At 41.8% G+C, this 23697-nt stretch overlaps 1 protein-coding gene across 1 annotated transcript; it reads left to right on the top strand.

Moving 5' to 3' along the window:
* The first annotated feature begins 266 nt into the window (after nt 1-266).
* LOC115445486 lies at nt 267-20884 on the top strand. Its single transcript, XM_030171771.2, has 9 exons — nt 267-533; nt 12049-12173; nt 12350-12395; nt 14686-15064; nt 15393-15571; nt 16018-16649; nt 16734-18237; nt 18723-18834; nt 19649-20884. The coding sequence occupies exons 2-9, from the start codon at nt 12117-12119 to the stop codon at nt 19788-19790; spliced, it is 3051 nt and encodes a 1016-aa protein (XP_030027631.2). The 5' UTR covers nt 267-533; nt 12049-12116; the 3' UTR covers nt 19791-20884.
* Nucleotides 20885-23697: the final 2813 nt, after the last annotated feature.

Below are 23697 nucleotides of genomic sequence, written 5' to 3'. Positions count from 1 at the left end.
GCATCGCGGTAAAGCGTGCAGCGTGCATCGTGCAAGGCGGCGGCGCCCGGGCTCGATATGCGCCGCCACGCATCGGTATTCATTAACAGTGCAATTAGCGGAGTGCAGTCCCAGCGCGGCTCTCCAACTGAACCGTTACGAAAATGTCATTCGTCAAAATTTCCCCGAAGACTGTCGGCTCGGAGGTCGGGCGACGCTCGGCCCCTCTCCTGCCCCGCTGTCGAGCCCCGGGCTCGCGCGTGCCCCGGCGGCACCGGGAGGGCCGAACTCCGGCCACTCCGGCAGTCCCGCTCGCCCTCGGCCGCAGTTCGGGCGCGTCGGCACGCGTCGGCAGCTTGCCGCGATCGCGTAAAGTTCGCGCGTTACTTGTGCAGTGCGATGTGTTCTGAGTGAGTGCAAGTGATACGTGCGCGCTTTGAGCGCTGCCAGCGCGTGTGACGCTGGTGACTGCAGTCGCGTCGCCAAGTTCGTTGAAGACTTGTAGGAGTTACAAGCGTGCACTGCTTCTCTGCCTTCAGTTGATATTTATTTAGGTACTTACTATTATTTGTTGGGTGCGTTAAAATAATGAATATCGCACATAAGGGCGAATACTACCGCCGCAGATTTCTAAAAAGGCTTGTGGATACTTCAGACGAGACGGTATTTGTAGGTATCTTTTAAACGAAGTAATTATAGAATTTGTGATAAAATGCAATTGCAGTGTATCTTAAAATCGCAGGGTAGACAGAAGTTTGATAAGTTCATAGTATGTTATGTTCAAGCTTATATATTTGGTTTCATAATAAGTACATATTCTAATAGGTACTTATTTGTTGTTGTATTTACTTGTTGTATCAATCCCAGATAACTCGTATGTACTATTGATCATAATGTTCACACATCTTATATTGATAGTCTGACCTCGACATTGCATACAGAATGGCTTTTAAACTCACATGTCTAATAGTTTAGTGTGTCTAATAACCAATTTACTTATTCAGAACTCCACAAAAATTACTTACATTATAGTACCTAGGTATGTAGGTACTTACTTACATCGACAATGGTCTCAGTGACCTATGAGAATGTACATTTTTGATGTAAAAGCTAAGCCGTTCATAATATTTACGTCTACCGCCGTTCGACTGTTTACGCTTACTGCTGTCTATTGAAAAGTACTCACATTGGATTGTTCGCGCGCCTGTCGGCACACACCATACTCGACACCAGTTGATGTCGCAATTCGTCATCATTCTCACGAGATCATATTCAGGAGAAGCGCTCGATACGTTAAGCGGACTTAATTTTGATTTTCATTTGAGTTTCAACGTGCTAGGTATGTCAACCGCGCGTTGATTCCAATCGCGAATAGACATACATGCCTATGTTCTAAAGTGATCAATGTATTATGGAGGTATAGAGATTTGGAAAGAGGTCGGATTACTAGATCACAAGACGTTCTGCTCGCACCACTTACAACAGCCTTGATCGACATTCGAGAGTAGCCGCCGATCACTGAATAGTCAGTTAAGTTCAGCTAGTCACTAATGTGAATTCAATGGAGTTTATATAACGCTACAAAACTAATCAATAAGAACATAGCAGGTGCAAATAGATATTATTTTTTACTGACCCATAGTATTTCGTATTTAATATCAAAACTTGATCGTCCATTTTCTGCCTTATTGTTATTATGTGCAGCTAAACATCACGAATTTGTCGCTTTGACTATCTTCAGGAACTGTACAACATAAAATTAACATTAGCCGGAGTACTTAATTAAGATTTAACAGGTAGCGTCAGTTGGGGTGTAGGCAAAGGAAGGTTTACGACGGAGATGTCATCGCGTGTACAATAAGTAGTCCATTTTATGAATTCGTAAGCAATAAAATGAATTTCATAATAAGTATATCTTATCTAACCGAGATAATATTGCGCACTAATTTTATAAATAAAGCTGGATCGATACGTACAAATGGTGACATATGATGTGTGACTGACTGTATGGATCAATGGTGATGATCAGCTGCGCGGCCCTCAGTACTACAAGCTGGTTGATATTCCACGGGCTCGATCACAACCGACTGAGAGCCACGTTTCCATGTAGATTAGAACTAGTTGTTTATACGTTTTTACACAACATATACGGCATTGTCGTAGGTGTTATTTTACATTGCTGTACACTACAACGCTCCGTGACATAACACAGATTAATTCCGATACGGACCGTTATGGCGGCCATTACATCTCGGGTATCTAGTACCTGCGGTAGTTTCTATCCACATTCAATAAATATTCTACCACCAGCAAAGTGTAGTGTTGTTTTTCTATCCGATCAGAGGAATCTAAAGTGCCCTTGAACTAGCTGCGTTCAATTGCCGGTCGGTTGAATTGAAAATGGAAACAGGGGAAAATATTGGTTTCTTATGTTTACGCGAATGTTAGACATTGAAATAAAACTAAAAACTATTTAACGGATTTTATCGCGGTTTTTTATATTATTATTTTCTCCCGACGTTTCGAAGATTTTGCAGCCTTCATGGTCACGGGGGGGACTGAGGTGTTGTTCATCCGTAAAGTCAAAGTTATAATATCTACCTACATTTTTCAAATATACAACTTTTTTAAATTTTAACTGTTGACGGTCCGATCTACGCAGAATGAGCTCACAATGTCTTGAGGTCTGGCAGCCGGTCTTTTGGGATCTGATTTAATTAAATGTAGAACAGGATCCCAGGCTTGTGCAAGCTTCCAACCATATTCCCTATTGAAATTTGGGTGTTTTTTAATTTCAATAGCCTCGCGAATCATCCTAGACAGGAATCGGTGTTCTTTGGCAAGGATTTGTGGCTTGTCTAATCGCAAATAATGATTGGAGCCTCCTTCAGAATGTTCAGCGACTGCAGACTTCGTAGAGCGTCGGTGTTTCACGTCAGCTATATGTTCTTTTACGCGGGTCCCTATATTTCTTTTTGTTTGTCCTATATAAGAGAGGCCACAGTTGCAGTCTATCTTGTATACACCCGGTTCTTGTAGAGGTATATGGCACTTGATAGGTGGTAAAAATTGACTAATCTTCTTAGGCGGCTTGAAATAGGTTTTTATTGAAGCACGCTTCAGGATGTAGCCAATCTTGTCAGTGACTCCTCTCACACATGGTAGTACAACCGGAACACGTTCAACTGTGGCTGGTTTCACTCGGTTTCTGTGACGGCGGCGTGGAATTTGGAGCTTGTTGTCTCGCAGTACTTGCTTGACATGTTGCAGCTCAGCGGCCAGGTGTTTCTCGTCACAGATTCCTCGTGCTCTCTGAAACAATGATTTGCCCACGGTAGCTAACTGTTTTGGATGGTGGTGAGATTCACCGTTCAGATATTTATCAGTATGGGTCTGTTTCCGATACACAGTATGACTTAAGGTCTGATCAGGATTACGAATGACTAAAACATCCAAGAAAGCAAGAGATTTGTTGTGTTCTAACTCCATAGTGAATTGGAAAATATAGGGGAAAATATTGTAAGCGTTAAGATCGGGTCTTAGCGTATAAATGTTTTTCAGCAAACTTTAATTAACAGGCTCGAAAATTCATCAAAAACAGTATTTATTTAAATTATTTAGCATAATCCTTGCATGGTATAGCCCGAATCTTCAAGCCAAAGATGAAATACGGTATTATGTTTGTTGGCACTGGAAACATATCTTACTTATTGGAAAAACTCACGCAAACTAGCGCGACGTAGGGACCAAGGTAGCGTCGCATGAAATGTCAGAAAACAATAACAAGTAATTAGATTAATACGATGTTACTGTTCTTACAATTGTGCCTTAACGCACAGTCGGTGTTGTTGACGTCTTTTATTATTTATTCACCTTTTTTATTTATAAACGTGTACTTACCTGCACTTTTTGTTTACTCAGCATTGTTGATGCTGTCGAGAGTCCTTAGATAAGTAAGTATAAATCGTCATAATAAGGTGAAGAAGGTCTGCAGGGCCATGAGCCCAAGGCACACACCTCTGGCTCTTCGAAATTACACACATGTAACATACATATAATAAGTTATTTAACTCTTAGTAAAATATTTGAATGAGACGTAATACCTATGTAAAAATATGACGAGACGAGCCTGCTGTCAGCTCATGCTATAACTACACATATGACCGCCAATAAAAAGTATCAACACCCCTCAAAAATATAAATCTAGTCCAGCGACAATGTCCTTCAAACCGGAACACAACAGTGCATAAACAATACTGCTTGAAGGTAAAAGCAGATATTGCGTTGATATGTACCCAGACGTTCCCCTGCGTATGAGAGACCTTCGACCCGCCTAAAAATTCTTATCGTTTAGTTGGTCAGGAATTATAAAATTTTGCACAAAGGTCCTTGACGTTTAGAAAGAACAGAAATAATAAGGTATTTTTGAACATTTTTGCCTAACCGGGTAAAATGGGATACAAAGTATCGAGACACCTCAGTAAATAGACAAAAAGAATTTTCACACGGTTTGGGCAAAAACGAATGTTATCAGACAGGTAATCTATTAGCTAATGAACTTCTTAGTGATTTGTTGACATTTTGATAAACATTGATATTGGTGTTGAATCTGATATCAGTACATTTATTATCAAAGCGATAATCATGATTGTTGTGTTCAAGTGTAGAGACTACAGAGAACGCGACAGTAACCACAGCAAGATAAGCTATCGCAAGTTGTCAGTGCTGTAGTTTACGAAAAGGTTGGAATGTGACTCACAATGACATTTACTTACTGTAGGACTATATCACAACAAATTATTGTTTTACTTAATATTTTTTGTAAACGGATTAGTGCATTAAAATAAAACAAAAAGGAAACAAACTGTTTAGTTTTTTAAAACACAAAGACAGTGAATATTATTACAATTCATAGAATATTTCACAAAATTTTAAATTGTTATCAAGTTCGTGTCACCTGATGAGGAAAAGATATTACAAAATATCTTTAACGTCACTAAATACCAATTATTTTTTATCGGCGCGGCCGGCAGACATGGCCCTAGTACAAACCGCCTTCTACTTTAACCGTACTTATGTAAACTACCTTTCATAATATTATAATCGATCATAAATACATTATTATAACAATCATGACAAGCTGCGACACCTTAATTAGTTTTACAGTCAAGTTTACCACAAGCGACCAATAGATGGCGCGATAATCGAATTAAATCGCGATATGATTTACTGCACTCCAATAATACAAAAAACCAGCCAAGTGCGAGTCGGACTCGCGCGCCGAGGGTTCCGTTCAAACGTGTAGGTATATAAGTAAACGTTCACCCATCACGACAATCGAGTCACAACGATATTTTTGTTACAAAATGAAATCCATAACATTACAATATAGAAAGCTGGAGGAGCATAAATTATAGACAAAGGTCTAAAAAAATGAGGTCTTCGGAATTTTTCCTTTATAATATGTGCTATAAAACACTGCTTCATGCCAAGTTTCAAGATTCTAGGTCGACTGGAAGTACCCTTTAGGTTTTGATTCCCTTGCAAGTAGTTGCAAGTTTGAAAATATGCGGCTTAAATTGCTGTTTCTTTTGATTGCGTTGATATAGAAGTTTGATTTTGTTACAGCTTTAAGACATTATAGACTTGAGTATTTGATATGAATTTCAGTTTAATACCTCTACGCGTTCTTGAGGAAAGGGGTAGTAACTTTAAAATTATTAAAATTATTTTATTATATGATGTAACTGAAAATGTACAGTTTTCACAATTTTTTCTTTATCTGTACTATAAGAAACAGACAAGCAAAACGTAAAATAAAGCAAAATGGTTAATACAGGGCTCAATTAAGTTTCCAGTTAATTGAGCCCTGTACTACTTAAACAACTAGTTATTTGAACGCATAACTGAAAACTTGTTATGATTTAGATATATAAATAAGTACACGAAATAATTTAGAGGAGGCCCGAGAGAGTTCAGTATTATCGTAATGAATGTGTTTCCCCGACCGGCACAAACAAATCCACCACCAGGAGCAGTCACAAATCACAAGCTTTATTTCTTCTTTGAAAAGAAAAAAAAAACAACAAAAACAAAATAATATAATTCCATCAAAATTTATGTTTTCAATAATATTGTCACTGGCAAACTTTCGTTTTCTAAACTGATCATAGTTCTAATTAAATATACTTATCATCCCCATTCCATTCCCATATCATAAAGAAACTGTGTCATTATAAGGCCTGCAAGCACAAGAAATCAAAACTATCGAACACCTAAAATTAATTTTATTCAATAAAGGTACATATTGCATCTGTTAAACTATACAATATAATAAATAAATACGTTTCGTAGTTTGTACTTAGTCGTTAAGTGACCAAGCTCTGAATAAATACTATCACGCGATGCTGTAGTGGCTGCAGTTATTCTTCGCTGGCTCATTATTACAAAGTTCTATGCTATATTTTTTGCACAAATTGAATTATAATATATTATATCACATGAGTTTATGTGTTTTTCAATAAACATCTGTAATAATCCCGAAAGATATATAAAGAGGGAATCATTAAATATTATGTTTTCAAATTTTTATCAACATGAAAATGTTACATTTGATTTTTTCAACATCAATAAAAAATACCAGGTCCTTGTAGTAAGTAGTGAGCCAGCGAACTGTGTTTTTAACAATTAAATTTTTTATTAACTTTCGAACATAGTGATATTTTGTATAATTGCTTATGTGGTTGCCTTCGTAGTTTAGTATCAGTAATGGGCTTTACAAAGAGAATTTCTGTGTTCGAATCTTAAATTAAGCAATATTTTGCGTGGATTTTCCTACTACGATTTATAATATCAACCCTGTATTATATACCGTCCCACTGTTGGGTACGGGCCTTCTCTGCTACTGAGAGGGATTAGGCCTTAGTCCACCACGCTGGCCTAGTGCGGGTTGGTAGACTTCACACACCCTCGAAATTCCTATAGAGAATTTCTCAGGTATGCAGGTTTCCTCACGATGTTTTCCTTCACCGTTAAAGCAAGCGATAATTCATAAAGAATACACACATATTTTTTTAGAAAGGTCTGAGTTGGGTGACCTTGTGATTTGAACCTGCAGACATTCGTCCCGGAGTCGGCAGTCCATTCCACAACCAACTAGACTATCGCCGCTATACAAGGGATATTAAGCAATATATTGAGAGAGTATAAGCATTAAGCACACACAATTTACAGTTAAATATATAGAAGACATTCTTATATTTTCGTTATTTTAGAGGTGTACGTACACAAGGCACCGAGTTAAAAATATCAAGTTGTCGCCGCCAACAATGAGTACTTAATTCGTAAATGTATATGAAAGCGGTGCATTGAAAATAAAGGTAGTGCAAATACCTGTATAAGGAAGCATATTGGACTTATGTAAAGTATATCAAAAGCCAGAGGGGCGGAGACTGGTCTGACGTACAACTAAGCTTCGTAGATCTTAGTCTTAACATGTTATGCTACTGCGTGACAAGCGCAGTTCAGTGACGAGTGATGCATTGTAAAAGCTACTGCCTATGAGTGGTCGTGAGGCATATCACCAGACGAGCAGGCTGCTCGTCTTTCCATCCTCTAAAAAAATCCTTAGGTGTAATGGTCACCATGGTATTGAATGTTTGGCTCAAAGAGTATTAAACTTATATTTTTTGTTGTTGTTCGATGTTTATCAAATATTATTTTATTTCTTTTAAAAATAGAAAATGTTAATGTGCCACGAATTTATTTCTCCTTAAGTGGATAGAAATATTACATAATTATTACATTATGTGTGTTTTATTGAAACGAAATTAGTTCTATACACTACCGACATCACTTAAATGGAGACTAGAAAATATCACGATTAGAAAATTATTTTCGACAAAAATTTGACTCGGTACGAAGCGGTTGGCCACTATATTGGCTACTGGCTTCATTTACACCGAGAGTGGATTTTTACGCAGGCAGCGTCACGGGCAAAAGGTAGATAAGACATAATATAATTTCTGTGGTAATACAGTTCCCAGGTCTAAGGTATGCGGTGCGCTGTGCCTTATTTTCCTCTGTCATACCGATTTGATCACGAGTACCACTACGTCGCGACACGTGAGCAATGCGAATTATTCTGATGTGTTTCTCACTTATGTGACTGTACGCATGATGTTTCGTTTATGGTCGCAATAAAGGCAGATAACTCTTATCGCGATAACATTAGCAGCGGAAACATTACCACATGAGAGAGGCGTTGTCCTGACTCTCACATAGATGCACTTGAAACATTTGTATTGACCTTTTGACCCGGTAAATCCACAACCATTTTAATACACAAATCACTCGGTACTGTAACTAATCGGCTCGGCAATTTATGCGATGAAATTACGAATGAAAGCCCTGCATTCATATTTTCGATGCAGCAATAGTTTAGGACTGCATTGTTCATGCTTTTGTGAATGACCGTACATCACGTGACACAAACAGATCGTTTTTAAAGTCTACCAAAGATACTAAATTTTAAAAAAATATTATGATAACGGACTGAGGCTATATGTTGTTTTGAACAATATTTCTGGCGTACCTAGCCGGAGGAAGCAGTTTGTTACTTAACCTTAGCGATGAAAATGATCATAATGAAGACTTTACTAAGTATAAGTTTGTCCTCCAAGTTTATTTTTTATTATATACGTGCACGGATAGGTGATCTCACGGACCCTGATGGTGAGTGGAGTGGATCTAATAGAATTTCGACTAACGAGAGATGATTACCCTTCGGCAGTCGACATAATTATGCCGGCCTGTTGAAACCACATATACACAGGCCGATGTATTGCAGATCATAATCCACTGGTCAAGACTGCCAAGGGGCATGACCAACTTCGTCTCACATTCGTTTGTTATGAATAATGATAAAGTCATTAATTAATGACTAATGAGATCGTATAATCTACTTAGTCTGGCCATAAATACTGTTACACTTAATTATAAAAAAATATTACATTTGAATTTCGAATCTGTCATTTTTATACGATTGTTCATTGTGTTTTCTCATTTTGGCGCCAATACATTGTAAAATATTTTGCGATATTAAAATGGTGTGGGGTGATAAAGAGAACCGAATCGCTGTGATAGCATTACACAAAGTAGGTATGGAGCCAAATGCAATTTTTAAAACTCTCCATACACTTGGTATTAGTAAAATGTTTGTGTACCGGGCTATTAATAGGTACAATGAGACCTCCTCTGTTTGTGACAGAAAAAGATCTGGCCGTCCACGTAGTGTTCGTACGAAAAAGGTGGTCAAAGCAGTAAGGGAAAGAATTCGAAGAAATCCTGTCCGAAAGCAAAAGATTTTATCTCGGGAAATGAAGATAGCACCTAGAACCATGTCGCGTATTTTAAAAGATGACTTAGGACTTGCAGCCTATAAGAGACGCACTGGCCATTTCTTAACTGATAATTTAAAGAAGAATAGGGTGGTAAAATCGAAACAACTACTGAAGCGGTACGCAAAGGGAGGTCACAGAAAAATTTTGTTTACGGATGAGAAAATTTTTACAATTGAGCAACATTTTAACAAACAAAATGACCGTATTTATGCTCAAAGCTCTAAGGAAGCTTCCCAATTAGTCGACAGAGTGCAACGTGGACATTATCCGACTTCAGTGATGGTTTGGTGGGGTGTTAGCTATGAAGGAGTGACTGAGCCATATTTTTGTGAAAAAGGTATCAAAACATCGGCACAAGTGTATCAAGATACCATTCTTGAGAAGGTAGTTAAGCCCCTTAACATCACCATGTTCAATAACCAAGTATGGTCCTTCCAGCAAGACTCGGCGCCGGGTCATAAAGCTCGGTCCACGCAGTCTTGGTTGGAATCGAACGTTTCGGACTTCATCAGAGCTGAAGACTGGCCGTCGTCTAGTCCCGATCTTAATCCGCTGGATTATGATTTGTGGTCAGTTTTAGAGAGTACAGCTTGCTCTAAACGCCATGATAATTTGGAGTCCCTAAAACAATCTATACGATTGGCAGTGAAGAATTTTCCCATGGAAAGAGTGCGTGCTTCTATTGATAACTGGCCTCATCGTTTAAAGGACTGTATTGCAGCCAATGGAGACCACTTCGAATAAGCTTTTTATATTTTTAATTGTTTTATATTTATGTATTAAACTGACACACTGTAAAAGTAATAAATGTTATTTGCAGTTAACAATTTTCTTTTTTCTTTATTACAATATTTATGGCAAGACTAGGTATTTAACTGAATCTCTATTTCATTTGATTTCCTAATTATATATCAACACTCTCTCAAAATTAGTGCATTGGTTTAGCTTTAACAATTTATTATTAAATAGCGATAAAAACTAAATGCATAAAATTCGTCACACCTAATGTTAAAAAAGTTAACGCTAACATTTTTATAAATAGTGACGAGGTGAGCCTTGTGGATACAACCAAATTTTTGGGTATCACACTAGACTGTAAACTTCAGTGGGGCCCTCATATATCTGTCCTAGCTAAAAAGCTGAGCGCCGCAGTTTTTGCAGTGGGCAGGATACGCCAACTAACTGATATTGAGACAGCTAGATTGGTCTATTTTGCTTACGTTCATAGTTTGATGAGTTATGGAATTTTACTGTGGGGTGGTGCTGCTGACATTAATACTATATTTGTTCTACAAAAAAGAGCGATAAGATCTATATATTTGCTAAGCCCTAGATGTTCGCTACGAGAAATATTTAAAGAAGCAAATATAATGACAGTAGCATCACAATTCATTTTCGCTAACTTAGTGTATGTCCATAAAAATATAGAAAATTTTCCAAAAGTTAGCGATATCCATAGTTTAAATACTAGAAACAAAAATAAATTACTTAACCACAAAACAAGACTCCAAAAGATCAGCAAGTCTTTTAAGGGTTACTGTATACATTTTTATAACAAAGTTCCCGCTGAGATCAAATAATTAAATATTGCAAAATTCAAAGCCACTATTAAGCGCAAGTTGTGTAATAAAGCTTATTACAAGATCTCAGAATACCTAGAGGATATAAATGCCTGGGACTAAAATAAAAATAAAAAAATAAAAATGCTTTATTCATCACGTAGGCGAACATGGTTGCACTTATGATAAGTCAAGGTACATGAGAATATTTAATTATTACTTAATTAAATTAGCTTACATAAAAAAAGACAATTTATATTGAAAATAAAATAAATGAAAAATATACTTAGTAAACAAAGAAGCCAGCTCGGGCTGGCAGGCAGGGACTAGGCATTTTTGTGTGATTGTCTTTGGAATCATGTCACTTGATCGAGATATATATATTTTTTTTCTTTCTCTTTATTTGTAATATAACTGTAAGCGGCTTGGGTATGAAATACTCTCTAACTGTTTGTACCTGCGGCGGCGTCGTGTGACGGGTCGGCCACTTCCCTACAATATGGTTGAGGAGGCCGATGGCTGGCACATGCGTCATACTCGTGAACGGGTGCTGCTTGTGTGGACTGTTCTGCCCATTTCGCTTACATTTCTAATTTCTAATTGCTAGAGGTGCTGGGAGGAAATAATTATAAGGATAATAGAGAAATTTCATGTTTCCTGAGAGGGTTGTGCAGTCATATAAAAATTTAAATTAATTTATTCCTTATTTCACGAGCCTATAAATGAACTGCTCTAAACTTATTTTTTCTCTTCTCACTTTATCATGTACTGTAGTCTTTACCCTAAACTGATTGAAAAGAGCAACACCAGAGTTTCTTGCCCGTTCTTCTCTGGTGAAAACTGCTTTTCGAACTGGTGGTAGAGTTAATATTGACGGAATCTAAATAATGTATAACATTTTACAGATTCAAATAAATCATTTCATTTCATTTTATTTCATTTCATATATTGTATAATAAATCTGGCTACAAGTCAAATACAGTATTTGCCGTCGATATACAATTAGAGCCGAGTTTCCAGAAAGATGGAGACTTTCAAAGATCTTGTTATACATCAATAAATAATAAACACGTGAGTTCACAGAGTGTGTATATGTCCTTTTATTGCAGACGGGGTCGCAGGCGGGCGCAGTGATGTAGCACTCGTGAGCAGACGACCCGCAGCGACACGCGGCAGCATGGCCGACGACAATACCATCATCGAAGGCACCGTGAAGTTTCGCGACGGGAAGAAGGTAATGTGCGAATCTTGAGTTTTTAGCGGTAGATAGCTTTTACGGAGTCTTTTTAATTTGCTACGTTTACATTATTAAACTCAAGCGTGCGTGTTGTAGCGCCGCACCGTAGTGTATGAGCGTTCGTAGCGCTCAGTGTCGGTCAGTGTGTTCACGGGGCGTTTGTTTGTCCTCAGTGGAAGTCGCGGTGGTGTGTCATGCGCAAGTTATCGCCGGTGGCAGGTGAGCTTGCACACACACACATACACATGCACACACACACACACACACACACACACACAAGCACACACACGTACATACACACACACTCATTTGCACTTTATCATGATCATTGATCTCATGATTCTAATGTATAGCTCGAGATGATAGCACACTCATAGGCCTTAGCATGACGAATATCCGCCGTGCCCGAGTATAAATCCCACCGTACATCATGACGGTTGCACCCCTCGCCCCTCGCACCTCGCCCCGCGCCCCTCGCCCTGCATACAGTTGCTGCAGATAAATCCGCGTTATCTGCGCCGTGACGTATGAGCGCATTGCAATGTGACGTGTCGCGCGGCACAGTGAGTGAGTGCAGTGAGGCTCTGGATATTCACGGCTGTGTAGGGCACTCAGTGCCTCATTTTATATTATGTTTTATGACTAGGGTGTAATAGCCATCAGACCCAAAACTGCTGGGTACAACTAGAGTATTTTCCCGACACTATTTATATATTTTTTGTAAATCTTATCATATTACTTCTAATTTTCCCGAAATGTTTATTTTTTTTTGCAACTTGAGATAGAATTTTTAGCGGCGTAAACGTTAACACCACTGTTGAGGAACAGATGTTTACGTTCCTCTATGGAAGGGAAAAATTTCTAGTCAGGCAGAAGTTGCGCTTGACCGGCCGCGGCCCCTCCGACGGTTCCTGTTCGGTGGTGGTATATTTGCAGCGGGTCGCGCAAATTCTGCCATCACAATCCAGGATCGTCTGTCGCCATCTAGCGTGATTGCTGTGCGATATATTACTACAGTTGTGTCAATACCATATCGGTCTTCTCGCAGTTCTAGTGACGTTGACGAGATGGCGGTGTGTATGCACTAATTGTCGTCACAAACTCTAAAAATAATGATAACATATCATATACTAGCCAGAGCTCTGGTTACGGTCTTGTGTTATCACTTCTTTTATGCCTTGATATCTAGCATATTGGGGCAGACGGACCCGCTGTCTCTTGTAGCCTGCACGGAGTGCGACCAAAGTGCTGATCTTAATCTGTGCAGGCTTTTATACATATGTACATTGTACGACAACGTAAATGTGTCATTAAACCAGCGTCGTTGGCGGCCGCGCCGTCCACTGCCCGCCGGCTGAGTTATTTTGTCAGTACACGTATAAAGTGAACAAAAACAGCTGCAAAAGGAGACTCCGCCAATCTTACCCATACTAATCTTAAAAAATTGTGATTGAGCTTAGTGTTATAGAAACGAAAACACACCATTCGATATCTATTAGGATTTAAAACTTAATGTGCGGTCGACGCTCTTTATAAGTCTTGCGTGTAAATGATAGGTAACGGTTCAAATACTTTATGTCACTTAGAACATGTTGGTCCCTTGTAGTAGCATGTAGTGGGGAAGTGAGCGCAACCGGAACGTAGAGCTTCGAGGTGGTACATTAATTACCGCTGAGAGCCGCCGCTAATTGAAACGCAAATTACAGCGCGCGCTCGCGCCTAATGATCGCGTTTTAATCCCGTCGTACAATTATTTAAACGTATTAATTGAACGGTGGACACTAAATTTGATACCAATTTTGCTAATTAGCATTGCAAACGCGCAGTTCGTGGCGGTCTCGGCGCTGTGAAATGCAAGCGGGCACTGCGGCGGCCACCAGAGTCGATAGTGAAAGACAGGCGGCGTGTGTCGGCTCGTTAAAGCGCCGCTCTGAGCCACCGGCGCGTGGCGACAGTGCCCGCAGCCGGCGCGGCGCTGCGACCCTACTCTGGTCGGTGTGGTGACGTCACCGGCTCCCCGCCCGGCATACTCTTTTGATTTCACACTACATCTGTTGTACAGGCACCATTGAATCAGTTCCGTGGTCAATAATTCACTTTCATCCCTTTGATTTTTAAAGAATATCGGTCTTGTGTGCGGTTTCAAGTAATTTTGTTAAAATCATGGTCTCAAAAATATACTGAATTTAGGTGTACTGAGGCTCCAAACATTTATTGTTAATAATTATAATTATTATGTAAATAAAGTGAGATGAGTGATTGATAACGAGAGGAGAGAAAATCTGCCTATCCTATCCTATCCGTGGTTTGTACTTCTGCTATATAGTAAATTTATTACTCTCGATTTTTGTTTTAATTTTTGTTGATTTACCAACTAAGATGTCCTTGGTTTCCTCGTAAGTGTGGCCTCGTTTGAGTTGTAGGACTAAATTGTGAGTAAAGTTTTTTTTATAAAAATCACCCTCACATGACATACACCAATAAGGCTTGTGTCTGTTGGTGTGCGCAGACTGCGTGCATCTGCAGTTATATCGCGACTCAAAGGCGCGGTGGGGCGGCGCGGCGTCGAAGGCGTCGCTCTCGCTGCAGCAGTACCTCGGGTGCGAGGCAGGCTTCACGCTCGACAAGCACTCCAATACGCTGGCGCTGGTGTGCCGCGACTTGGTCGCGATCGTTGCGTTCGAGACGCGCGAGCGACTGATCCAGTGGCAGGTGAAGGTGAGCGCGCATCTCGGCGAGGCGCGCCACTACTTGGTGCTGGTGGGGTCCGGGGGCAACAAGCGCGTGCCCGCGGGGCCTGCACGCCTCCATCTGCACGCGACCCGATTCGCGCTCACTGCCGGCGTGCCGCCCAGGCTGCTCGGCATCTGGGAGCTCGCGCATCTTAGGCAAGTACCACGCCCGGTTTATACTTACCGCTTTTTTACAGTCATGTAATCTATAATTTGAAATACACTTAAGATTTTTGGATGCATTGTCAACATGTGAGAAGAGGTAAATTTATTTTGGGAGGGGCTACCTATTATCTACTGAAGTTATCGCAATACACATAACTGCTGTTACTCGGTGGGCTAAGATATGATGGCGTTACCCTCAGTTGATTTATCCCGTTTGTACCGTAAGAGCGACTATCAACAGCGTAGGTAGGTTTACTATTGACCATAAATGTTTTGCGCGTGCTCATGCGAGTTGCAAGTAATTATGAACGATTGTCAGGCGGTACGGCGTGGTGGAGGGGCGGTTTTGCTTCGAAGGCGGCTCGCACTGCGGCAAGGGGGAGGGGCTGCACGTGCTGGTCACGGACCAGGCCAAGGACATCGCGCGTGACTTCGAGCTCGCTTCACAGGGTCGCCTCTCACCGCGCAGGCGACCGATCAACGCCAAAAAGAATGACGGTATGCAATTTTTTTTTTGTGTCTAACATATTATACTATGTTTAGTTATTTTTTATGGATGTATCAAAAGAAACATAAATATACGAACGTCTTTATCCCCGAAGTGTTAAGCAGTGGCGTGACTAGTGCTGTAAATAAAGTTTGCTGAGCCTATAGCCATATGTAAGTCAATCAAAGTGCCCTTTTATTTTTGTTGTCCGGAAACACACGGTCACGGTCTATAGCTAAAACACACTATCAATAAACAAATATAGTATTGTTTAAAAAAACTGTAAAATAATAAAAATGTATTATAATAATATTAAACCAAATTGTGTTGATTTGATATTGCAGTATATTTTTATGGCCAGGATTAGGTTAAGGTAGTCTGTTATCATGTCTTGCGTCATATTTTTCATTATCAGTAACGCGTGAGGAAACTAACCATGTGATATCTTACATAACAGCAACGGACAGCCCCAAATCGCAAAAAGCGTACCGGCCGGACACGCGGCTATCTGAGCTTAACACTGTCGACTACTCGCTACCGCCGATGGACCTGCGGCTGTACGAGGACCCTTGTGTCGGCGAGGATGCGGGCGCCATCTCCCCCTACTGGCCTTCAGCAGAGAGAACACATTTCCAGGACTTGGGATTGGGCGACACGGCCTCTGTTAACGAAACCATAGAGGGCACGGAAGCAACGCAGTGGAGCGCGGCGGGCAACGTCACGCTCGAGCGGTGTATGAGTTGTATATCGAAACTGGGCGCGCTGTCGCGGTCATCGACGGCGGCGCTTACGCCGGGCGCCAAGCACTTCAGTCCCGCGTGGACTATGGAGGCGCTGCAAGAGGCGCCGCGAGTGGACGATGTCCCCGCGGAGCCGTTACCCGACCGTGAGACGCTTTGCCGTTGTCCGGAGCGCGCGCCCAGCCGCCCGCCCAAGCCCACTAAATTTGAGCTTCATTTGACTAGAAAGCCGCCGATGCCGTTACCCACACAGGCTTGCCGCTGTGCACGCGTGCTCACCGTAGAAGATAAGGCTGCCCGGGTGGGACCTTACGAAAACTATGATGTACCCAAACTACCTTCGGCGGAGGTATGCGAAGTACCTAATTCAACTTATGCAAATAAAAATAAAATTTTGTTTGTGTCTATTTCATGTAATTTGTATTGTCCTTAGGTGGAAGGTGAATATTACGACACGCCAAAAAGACTCAAAGAATGCCTCAACAATGAGCTCTTTAAAATTACAAAGAGCTCGACTTCTAACGCTGTGATACTAAAAAAACCTTGCGGTTGTTTGCTCAAATTCGGCAAGAGACGGCGGGAGCCCACCGTGGTGGACTCGGACGAGGCGGTACAGCCGACCAGCTGCCCGTGCCATCGCGTCACCGACTGGGCGAATAACTGGATCAGACTTCCGTATTGCAGGAAGAATACGGCGTCTAGTGATAACCTTGTGCCAAATAAAGAGAACCATTTGCCAAAAAATAGTGATAGGAGTGCGCTGTACGCGACCATTGACCTCTCTCGGAAAACGAGGCGGAAAGTTCGTGATTTCAACCAAGGGGAGGAAGCATGTGCTGCCGCAGCTCAACGGGTCGACTGCCAACAGGTAGAGATTGACGACGGGCCGCTTGCCAATTACGAGAACTTAAACTTTGCCTTGTCTCTTGAGCATTATGAAAATGCAAAGGATTTGCTGAGAAAAGCGGGGGTCACACAGGCCGAGCTCGATGCAATCAGTGCTAATCTAAGACCCATTTCGTTTGCAAACGTCGGCGCTAAAAGGTTATGTAAAAAATGTGGTCACCCTCAGGCTAGGATTGAGAATAAAAACTTAGAAGCCTTAAATATAGAAACTGGAGATGATTATTTAATGATGGAACCAAAATCAATGGAAGGTAACGCATTCGAACAGTGCAAACCTCCACCTTCAGGGTACACGCCCATGTCACCGATCAGCGGTTTTGCTTTCCAGTCTTTAAAACATCCGATGAAAAGTCCGATCAACAGGCTGCTTGAGGAGAAGTCAGCGAGCAACCCCACCTTGTGTGGCCCCGAGGACAACCGCCGCGCCGAAGGAGCTGACGGCGAAGACAACGTTGCCATTAGAGGGGCCGGCGACCGCGCTGAAAGAATAGAATATAGAAAGCGGTCCAGTTCAGCGGATTCGTCTCGATTCCTGGAGGATGTGAAAGAATTCGAGGGAAGCGTCGGCAGCCGCGGGTCCGCCTCCTCCATAGAGACTCTGCGCAACATCGTGCTCGACGGACAGAGTGCGTCCATTCCATGCGACTGCACCGCAGATAATAAACATTCCGACGCTGACAGTTCGGAGGCGTCCAAAGGACGCGGCCGAGGTGCGCTGCCTACCAAGCGGAGCTCGTCGGTGCCGGGCAAGGCGGGCGGCAACAGAGACTCGTCAAGCTCTAACGACTCGGGCGTGTCGAGTTGCTCACTGCGACGCGGCGGTGAATTGGCGGAGTTCGAGCTGCCACTGACCACTGCGGCCGCGCGCCGGCACTACCGCAGCGCGCGTCGGGCAGCTGCATGTCGCCACACCACGCTGCCGCGCCGCTCGCGCTCCACTGATCTAGCCGCCGCGCAATCCGACCGCGTGCCGGCAAAATCCTCCTCTGCCGAGGCGGAGGTGCCCGTGCTCTCCATCAAGCCACTCAGAGGTAAGTACACACATACATACACACACTCATCACACTTTTATCCCCGAAAAGGGTAGGCATAAACAACTAGGGAGCCCACATTTCGCCAAGTCTGTTTCGTGCCACGATGTCATAGGGGATCGTATGAGGGTTGGCCTATTACCATAAAGAGCACAGATTCTAGTCTACGGGCTGATAATAAGCAGATACACCTAAATATCACTTTCCTTGACCTGGGATTTGAACCTAGAACCTCAGGACAATGTCTATCCGCGCACGCTATACAACTACGCCACCGAGGCAATAATGTGTTGCCAGAGGTAAGCAATAGTAATTTATTTTAATGTGTATGTTAAGTCCGTACAGAGCTTATTTGACGATTTAAATTTTGAGGTGGGTCTGCCGACCCAGTTATCATGCAGTTGACTATCAAAACAAAGCAGGTTGGGCATAGGGTTGATGAATGCGTGGTGCGATGACGCATCTATTCTTCTATTTGTGCGCAGGAGTGATGGACACGCACAGCACATCGAGCGGCACCTCCGACATGTCAGACTACATCGAGACGCTGTCGATATGCTCCTCGCACTCCTCTACCGACACTCCCATCACTATGAGGTACGCACGGTTCGCTATGTTATTTATTTGTAGTAATATATGCACATTTATCACTGCATTTGTCCGTGACGTTACAACAATTCTGTCAATGTCAAGTTTGAAAAGCAATATTATTAATAATGTTTAATGTCTTTGTTATCATTAATTCCATGGTTCACTCAGAACGCCAACCGAACTGTCAAGTGTCAAATCCATATTCCTTTCAGTCATAATATTGTTGTTTTATTATTCTTAACATGACATTTTCTAACATATTCCATATTTAAACATATAATTTTTACAACTCCCAATATCATCATAGTATCATACATAATAGTATCTAAATCACGTTCAAGGTATAACCGTCTGCATTACAAAATATTGTACAAAATTTTGCGGTATGAAGGCAGCAATTAACACGAAGCGGACTCATCCCGCCCTACGGTCGAATCGCGCGTGCGGCGTGGTAAAAACATGCAAGGCGCGTGAGGTTATGAGGTTATCTGTGGCGGGAGGCGCGTGCCGATAATGTTTTTACAGTTGAAATCGCGTTTGATGTTCTCGATCAAACCGACAATGAGTAGACGTCATATTTTTGTATAAGCCTATTATTTCAATATATCGAAACAAAAAGTTTGCTCCATACTTCATTCTCCGCGTTTATAGTTTATCAACGACGGCTTAGACCTTCGTGAATTTAATTTTTCATTGTCGTGAATTGCACGTTTAAATGACAAGGTCATTAAAATCGCACATTACTTAGTTTGACCTGCCAGTTCTGTTGTAAATTATTATTATAATTGTTTAAGCAATTGACGAAAGGTTATTGTGGCAGGGTGGTGCGACAGACGACTAGCACGCTGCGGCCGCGTTCCGGCAAGGAATACCAGAACCTGGACCCGCGCCTCACGTCCGTGTACCGCGCGCCGCACGCGTCACACGCGCCCCATGCACACCTCTACTCCAACCTGCCCTAAGCAACGTGATCTCCCGCGGACGTCTCACCCCTGTAGCACATTACAATTTAGTTGACGTGTTGAGCTCTATTCACACACCGCCGTGGCCGGGTCGTGGCGGGTCTGGTCAGGTCATCGTTGTAATAGCCAGAGTTCTAATAAATGACAATTATATTTATTTCCTAACGTTCCCCATCCCCGCCACGGCTTGAATCTCGCCCTTATACACATAAGGGCGAGATTAATATACGCGATTTACACAAATATAGAGCTTTATGGCACGAGGTGGCTCGGCAGCGCGTTGAGGGCGAGTGGACGTGTGGTTCGCGTGTCACGCGTGCTGCGCGGCGCACGCGCTCCGGCCGTTCCGGTTTTATTGTGATCCGTCCATGATATATTTTCACTTACTGAGTCCACATCGATAGATTGTTAATGTTTCACGTGCGTCTTATCCTTTCCTGCGTTCAACCTCCCTATCCCGTCCCGCGTGTGGTGTGCGCGCGAGCGCGTGCTGCGTGGAAGTTGAAACTGAACGAATTACAAGACAGGTGAAGTGGTTGGGAATGTCGGCGCTGCATGGACGTCCGTCCTGCCGCTCGTCGCTCGCGGCGGACAGGCGGCAGTCGACAGAGCTCTAGTCAAGCGACAAACTTGTGTGTAAATACGGGAACGCTCTGTAAATGATGCAGTCACGCACCTACATGTATGCATGTGTGCGTGTACGTATGTATGTATGTTTGTAGTAATGTAATAATGTACAACGAGTCTCACGTTTCTATTTGTTACGGCGATGTAATATTTTGATATTCGGAGTTTATCTGATCTATTGATACTTGTATAATTATAGTAACTGTAGCAATAAGCGGCGCGACCGACGGTGATCCCTTGTATTATACAAACGTACGGTAACTACGACTATTTATAATATGTATAGTTAGGAAGTAGAGAGCGAGGCGCGGGCGCGGCCGAGCGCCGTCGTGTGACGTCACACCGCGTTGCGCCGCGTCGCGCCAAGACTGGAACGTAAGCAGGTTGTTTAGGTGTAACGCTAGAATGAATTTATATAAACAAACTAATGTTAACACTTGACATTTCTCAATAAAACATCATTAAGCGAATTGCTCGTTTTATTATTAAATATTTTTAACAAAACTTTAAAGAGGACGTATTATAATACGTCCTCTCTAAAGTTGAGTTGAGTTGACATGCTGTATTGGCTATAGCCAGTACACATGTCTGTGGCCAATACTATTTCTTTTTCTATTAAATGGTTACAAGCATAGTACCATAGTTTATGAGGCAAAAAGTGAATAGATATTACTCTGAAATGGGACGGTACGTTATCATTTTCGTTAATATCTTTAACACCCATAGCCTGAGTAAAATAATCTAAGTGTGCGTATGTATATTCTCTAAGGGCTCGGATACGACCCGAGCCTGCCTGGTCCTGTAGAGTTTGGTAGTAATCGGATTACCAGAAGTCATCTGACTAAATATAATAATGAGCGCTACTTGTGCGAAGCCAAGACGGTTCGCTAGTAATAAATATGTATATAGGTACATTAAAACACGCTGTGAATTAGCACAGCATTGGCCAAGTACCCGCCGCGGTACACTGCTAATATGCGGTGACGTGTCGCGGCAGTGTCACCCACAGCAGTAGCGAATACCGCGTGCGCTCTGTAATGCGCTCTATAATGTGCTTGGGCCCGCCTAACCACAAGCAGGAATTTATCCTCTGAAGAAGTTTCATTTCTAAATTTAGGGGGTTAAGGAAGGTAAATTGTTTATAAAACATACTTAATGATACGTAGAATCCTACACTATCATCCTAAACAATTTAAGATTATTATAGGTTCGATTTTTCAAGGACTGATGCATTTACGGAATCTATTTGTAGCATAAGAAATGTTTTTTATATTACAGATTTTCTTGATTCATATTTATTTCATTCAGTACTTTCGAAATAATAAGAGGCATGCATACTTCAGATTAGCTAGATTTTAGGATGGTATTCAATTGGCCGGAATACACCAATAATGCACCCCTAACCAAATCCTCCAATAAATATTAAGATGATCAATTAAAAATGAAAATGGAATACGATTTAAACGTATAAGTAATTGGCACATAGCGTTGTGTGCGTGTCGTCGGTACGTCGTTGTTCGTGGGTCCGCTGCGCTGTGGAATGTTGGTGTCGCAGAAAGTGAACTGGGCCCTTATTCTGTATGATAGTGTAAGCGCATAACGCGGCCGTGTCATGTTATCTTCGAGAAATGTGCGAGGAATGGTATTCTGTAAGCCAAATCTCTATAGTCCTAAACATGACGCGTTGTGTTGCGTGCTTGTTACGCACTGTCAAAATAACGTGTGAGATAGATATATAGATAGAGAATAAGGGCTCTGGTGGGTGATTTGCTAGTTCTACTAGCTTCTCTGTGTAATGTAAGGTCTTATCAATAAGGAAAATAATGACTATTTAAGTTTTAATTTCTCCGGTGTCCTTCAATTATTGTTTGCTATAATAATTATTCATTAGTGAATATCGATAAAATATTATAATATTAGATTCGTTCCGGTCGGCCGCTTCCAAATGGAAACTCGCAGGCCACCTTCGCGTCCGCAGCGCTAGTCGTTACATCAATATTAGAAAGTGTCGTGAAAGGTGTCGCTTGAAGTTCCGTGTGACAACAGCCGGTAATTTTGCGCACGACTCCGGCCTGATATAATCAGTCTGATAGCATTGTTTATGTGCTCATTTTTATAAGTATTTAATGTTGAATCAGAGATGATAATCCCCAATTGTTAGATATAGACATTGATACTGAGCTGTAGGTAGTGGTTGACGATAGATGACGTTAAAATCGTTAGATGACAGACAAACCATTTCAGAACTATTCCGCGGTATGGCTGCTAGATTCTTTGTCACCCTTTAGCGACGTATAGTGGACACCGCTGTAGAGGAACAGATGGTTACGTTCCTCTATGGAAGGGGAAGATTTCCAGTCAGGCAGATGTTGCATCTGCCCGGTTGCGGCCCCTCCGACGGTTCCTAATCGGAGGTGATATATATGCTACGCATTGCTCAAATTCTGCTATCGCAATCTAGTATCGTCTATCGCCATCTAGCGTGATTTCTGTGCGATACCACTACAGTTGTGTCAATATCATATCAGTTTTCTCACAGTTTCAGTGGCGTTGACGAGATGGCGATATTTATTAATTGAGCCGCCATACCCACCATTAATTCAGCTTTTATCTCTGACAGTTGCGACTCTAGCACGCTACTAGCGCATCAGTGGCTCCGTGGAATGAGGAAGCACTCTACAGTGCAGATTTTGAAAATATGATACCATTGTATTAATAATATTGTATCCTTTGTTGGAGGTCCTTAAATAAATAAAATATAACTATATCGAACAATGCTTCTATTTTGTCATATTTACTTAGTTATTTGCCCTGTCAATATGCGGTCAATACATTTTAGTCCATTGTCATGATAAACGTCTACATTAACCCTGCGTAAAACAACGCGTTACCTCTTGTAGTCATATAAATTGTACGCAATATTAACAATAGATTTTCAACGAAAGGGGAAAAATGGCACGTAGTAACTGAATACATTCGGCACGAGTGAGGCGACTCGCTTCAAAGGCTAAGCGGCGAGTGTGCAATAAAAATAATCCCTCGTGGAAAAACATTTTTAATAGCCCGCGGCATTAATTTGGAACTCAACGATAAAGTAATACGTATTTGTATGTGTGTGCGTGTGAGGCGGCCGCCACGCGGATAATTTGTTAAACGCCCGGAACTCATTAAATACGCGGGACCTCAACGAGCCGCACGTCGGCCGCACCCCGCATACCCCGCGCCTTTTGTACTACATAGTACATCTCTCGCAGTGTCCATGATGGATATCACTACTGTT

Source organism: Manduca sexta, chromosome 10 (genome assembly GCF_014839805.1).
Source record: "Manduca sexta isolate Smith_Timp_Sample1 chromosome 10, JHU_Msex_v1.0, whole genome shotgun sequence".
Taxonomy (NCBI): Eukaryota; Metazoa; Arthropoda; class Insecta; order Lepidoptera; family Sphingidae; genus Manduca; species Manduca sexta.
This window is presented reverse-complemented; position numbering and strand designations above follow the sequence as displayed.

What these genes read in the sequence shown, in the direction of transcription:
- LOC115445486 (XM_030171771.2), top strand. Translation starts at nt 12,117, where the DNA reads ATGGCCGACGACAATACCATCATCGAAGGCACCGTGAAGTTTCGCGAC. An exon ending in TGGGAGCTCGCGCATCTTAG is followed by an intron (nt 15,065 to 15,392) that starts GCAAGTACCACG and finishes AACGATTGTCAG; the next exon opens with GCGGTACGGCGTGGTGGAGG. An exon ending in GACACTCCCATCACTATGAG is followed by an intron (nt 18,835 to 19,648) that starts GTACGCACGGTT and finishes TTATTGTGGCAG; the next exon opens with GGTGGTGCGACAGACGACTA.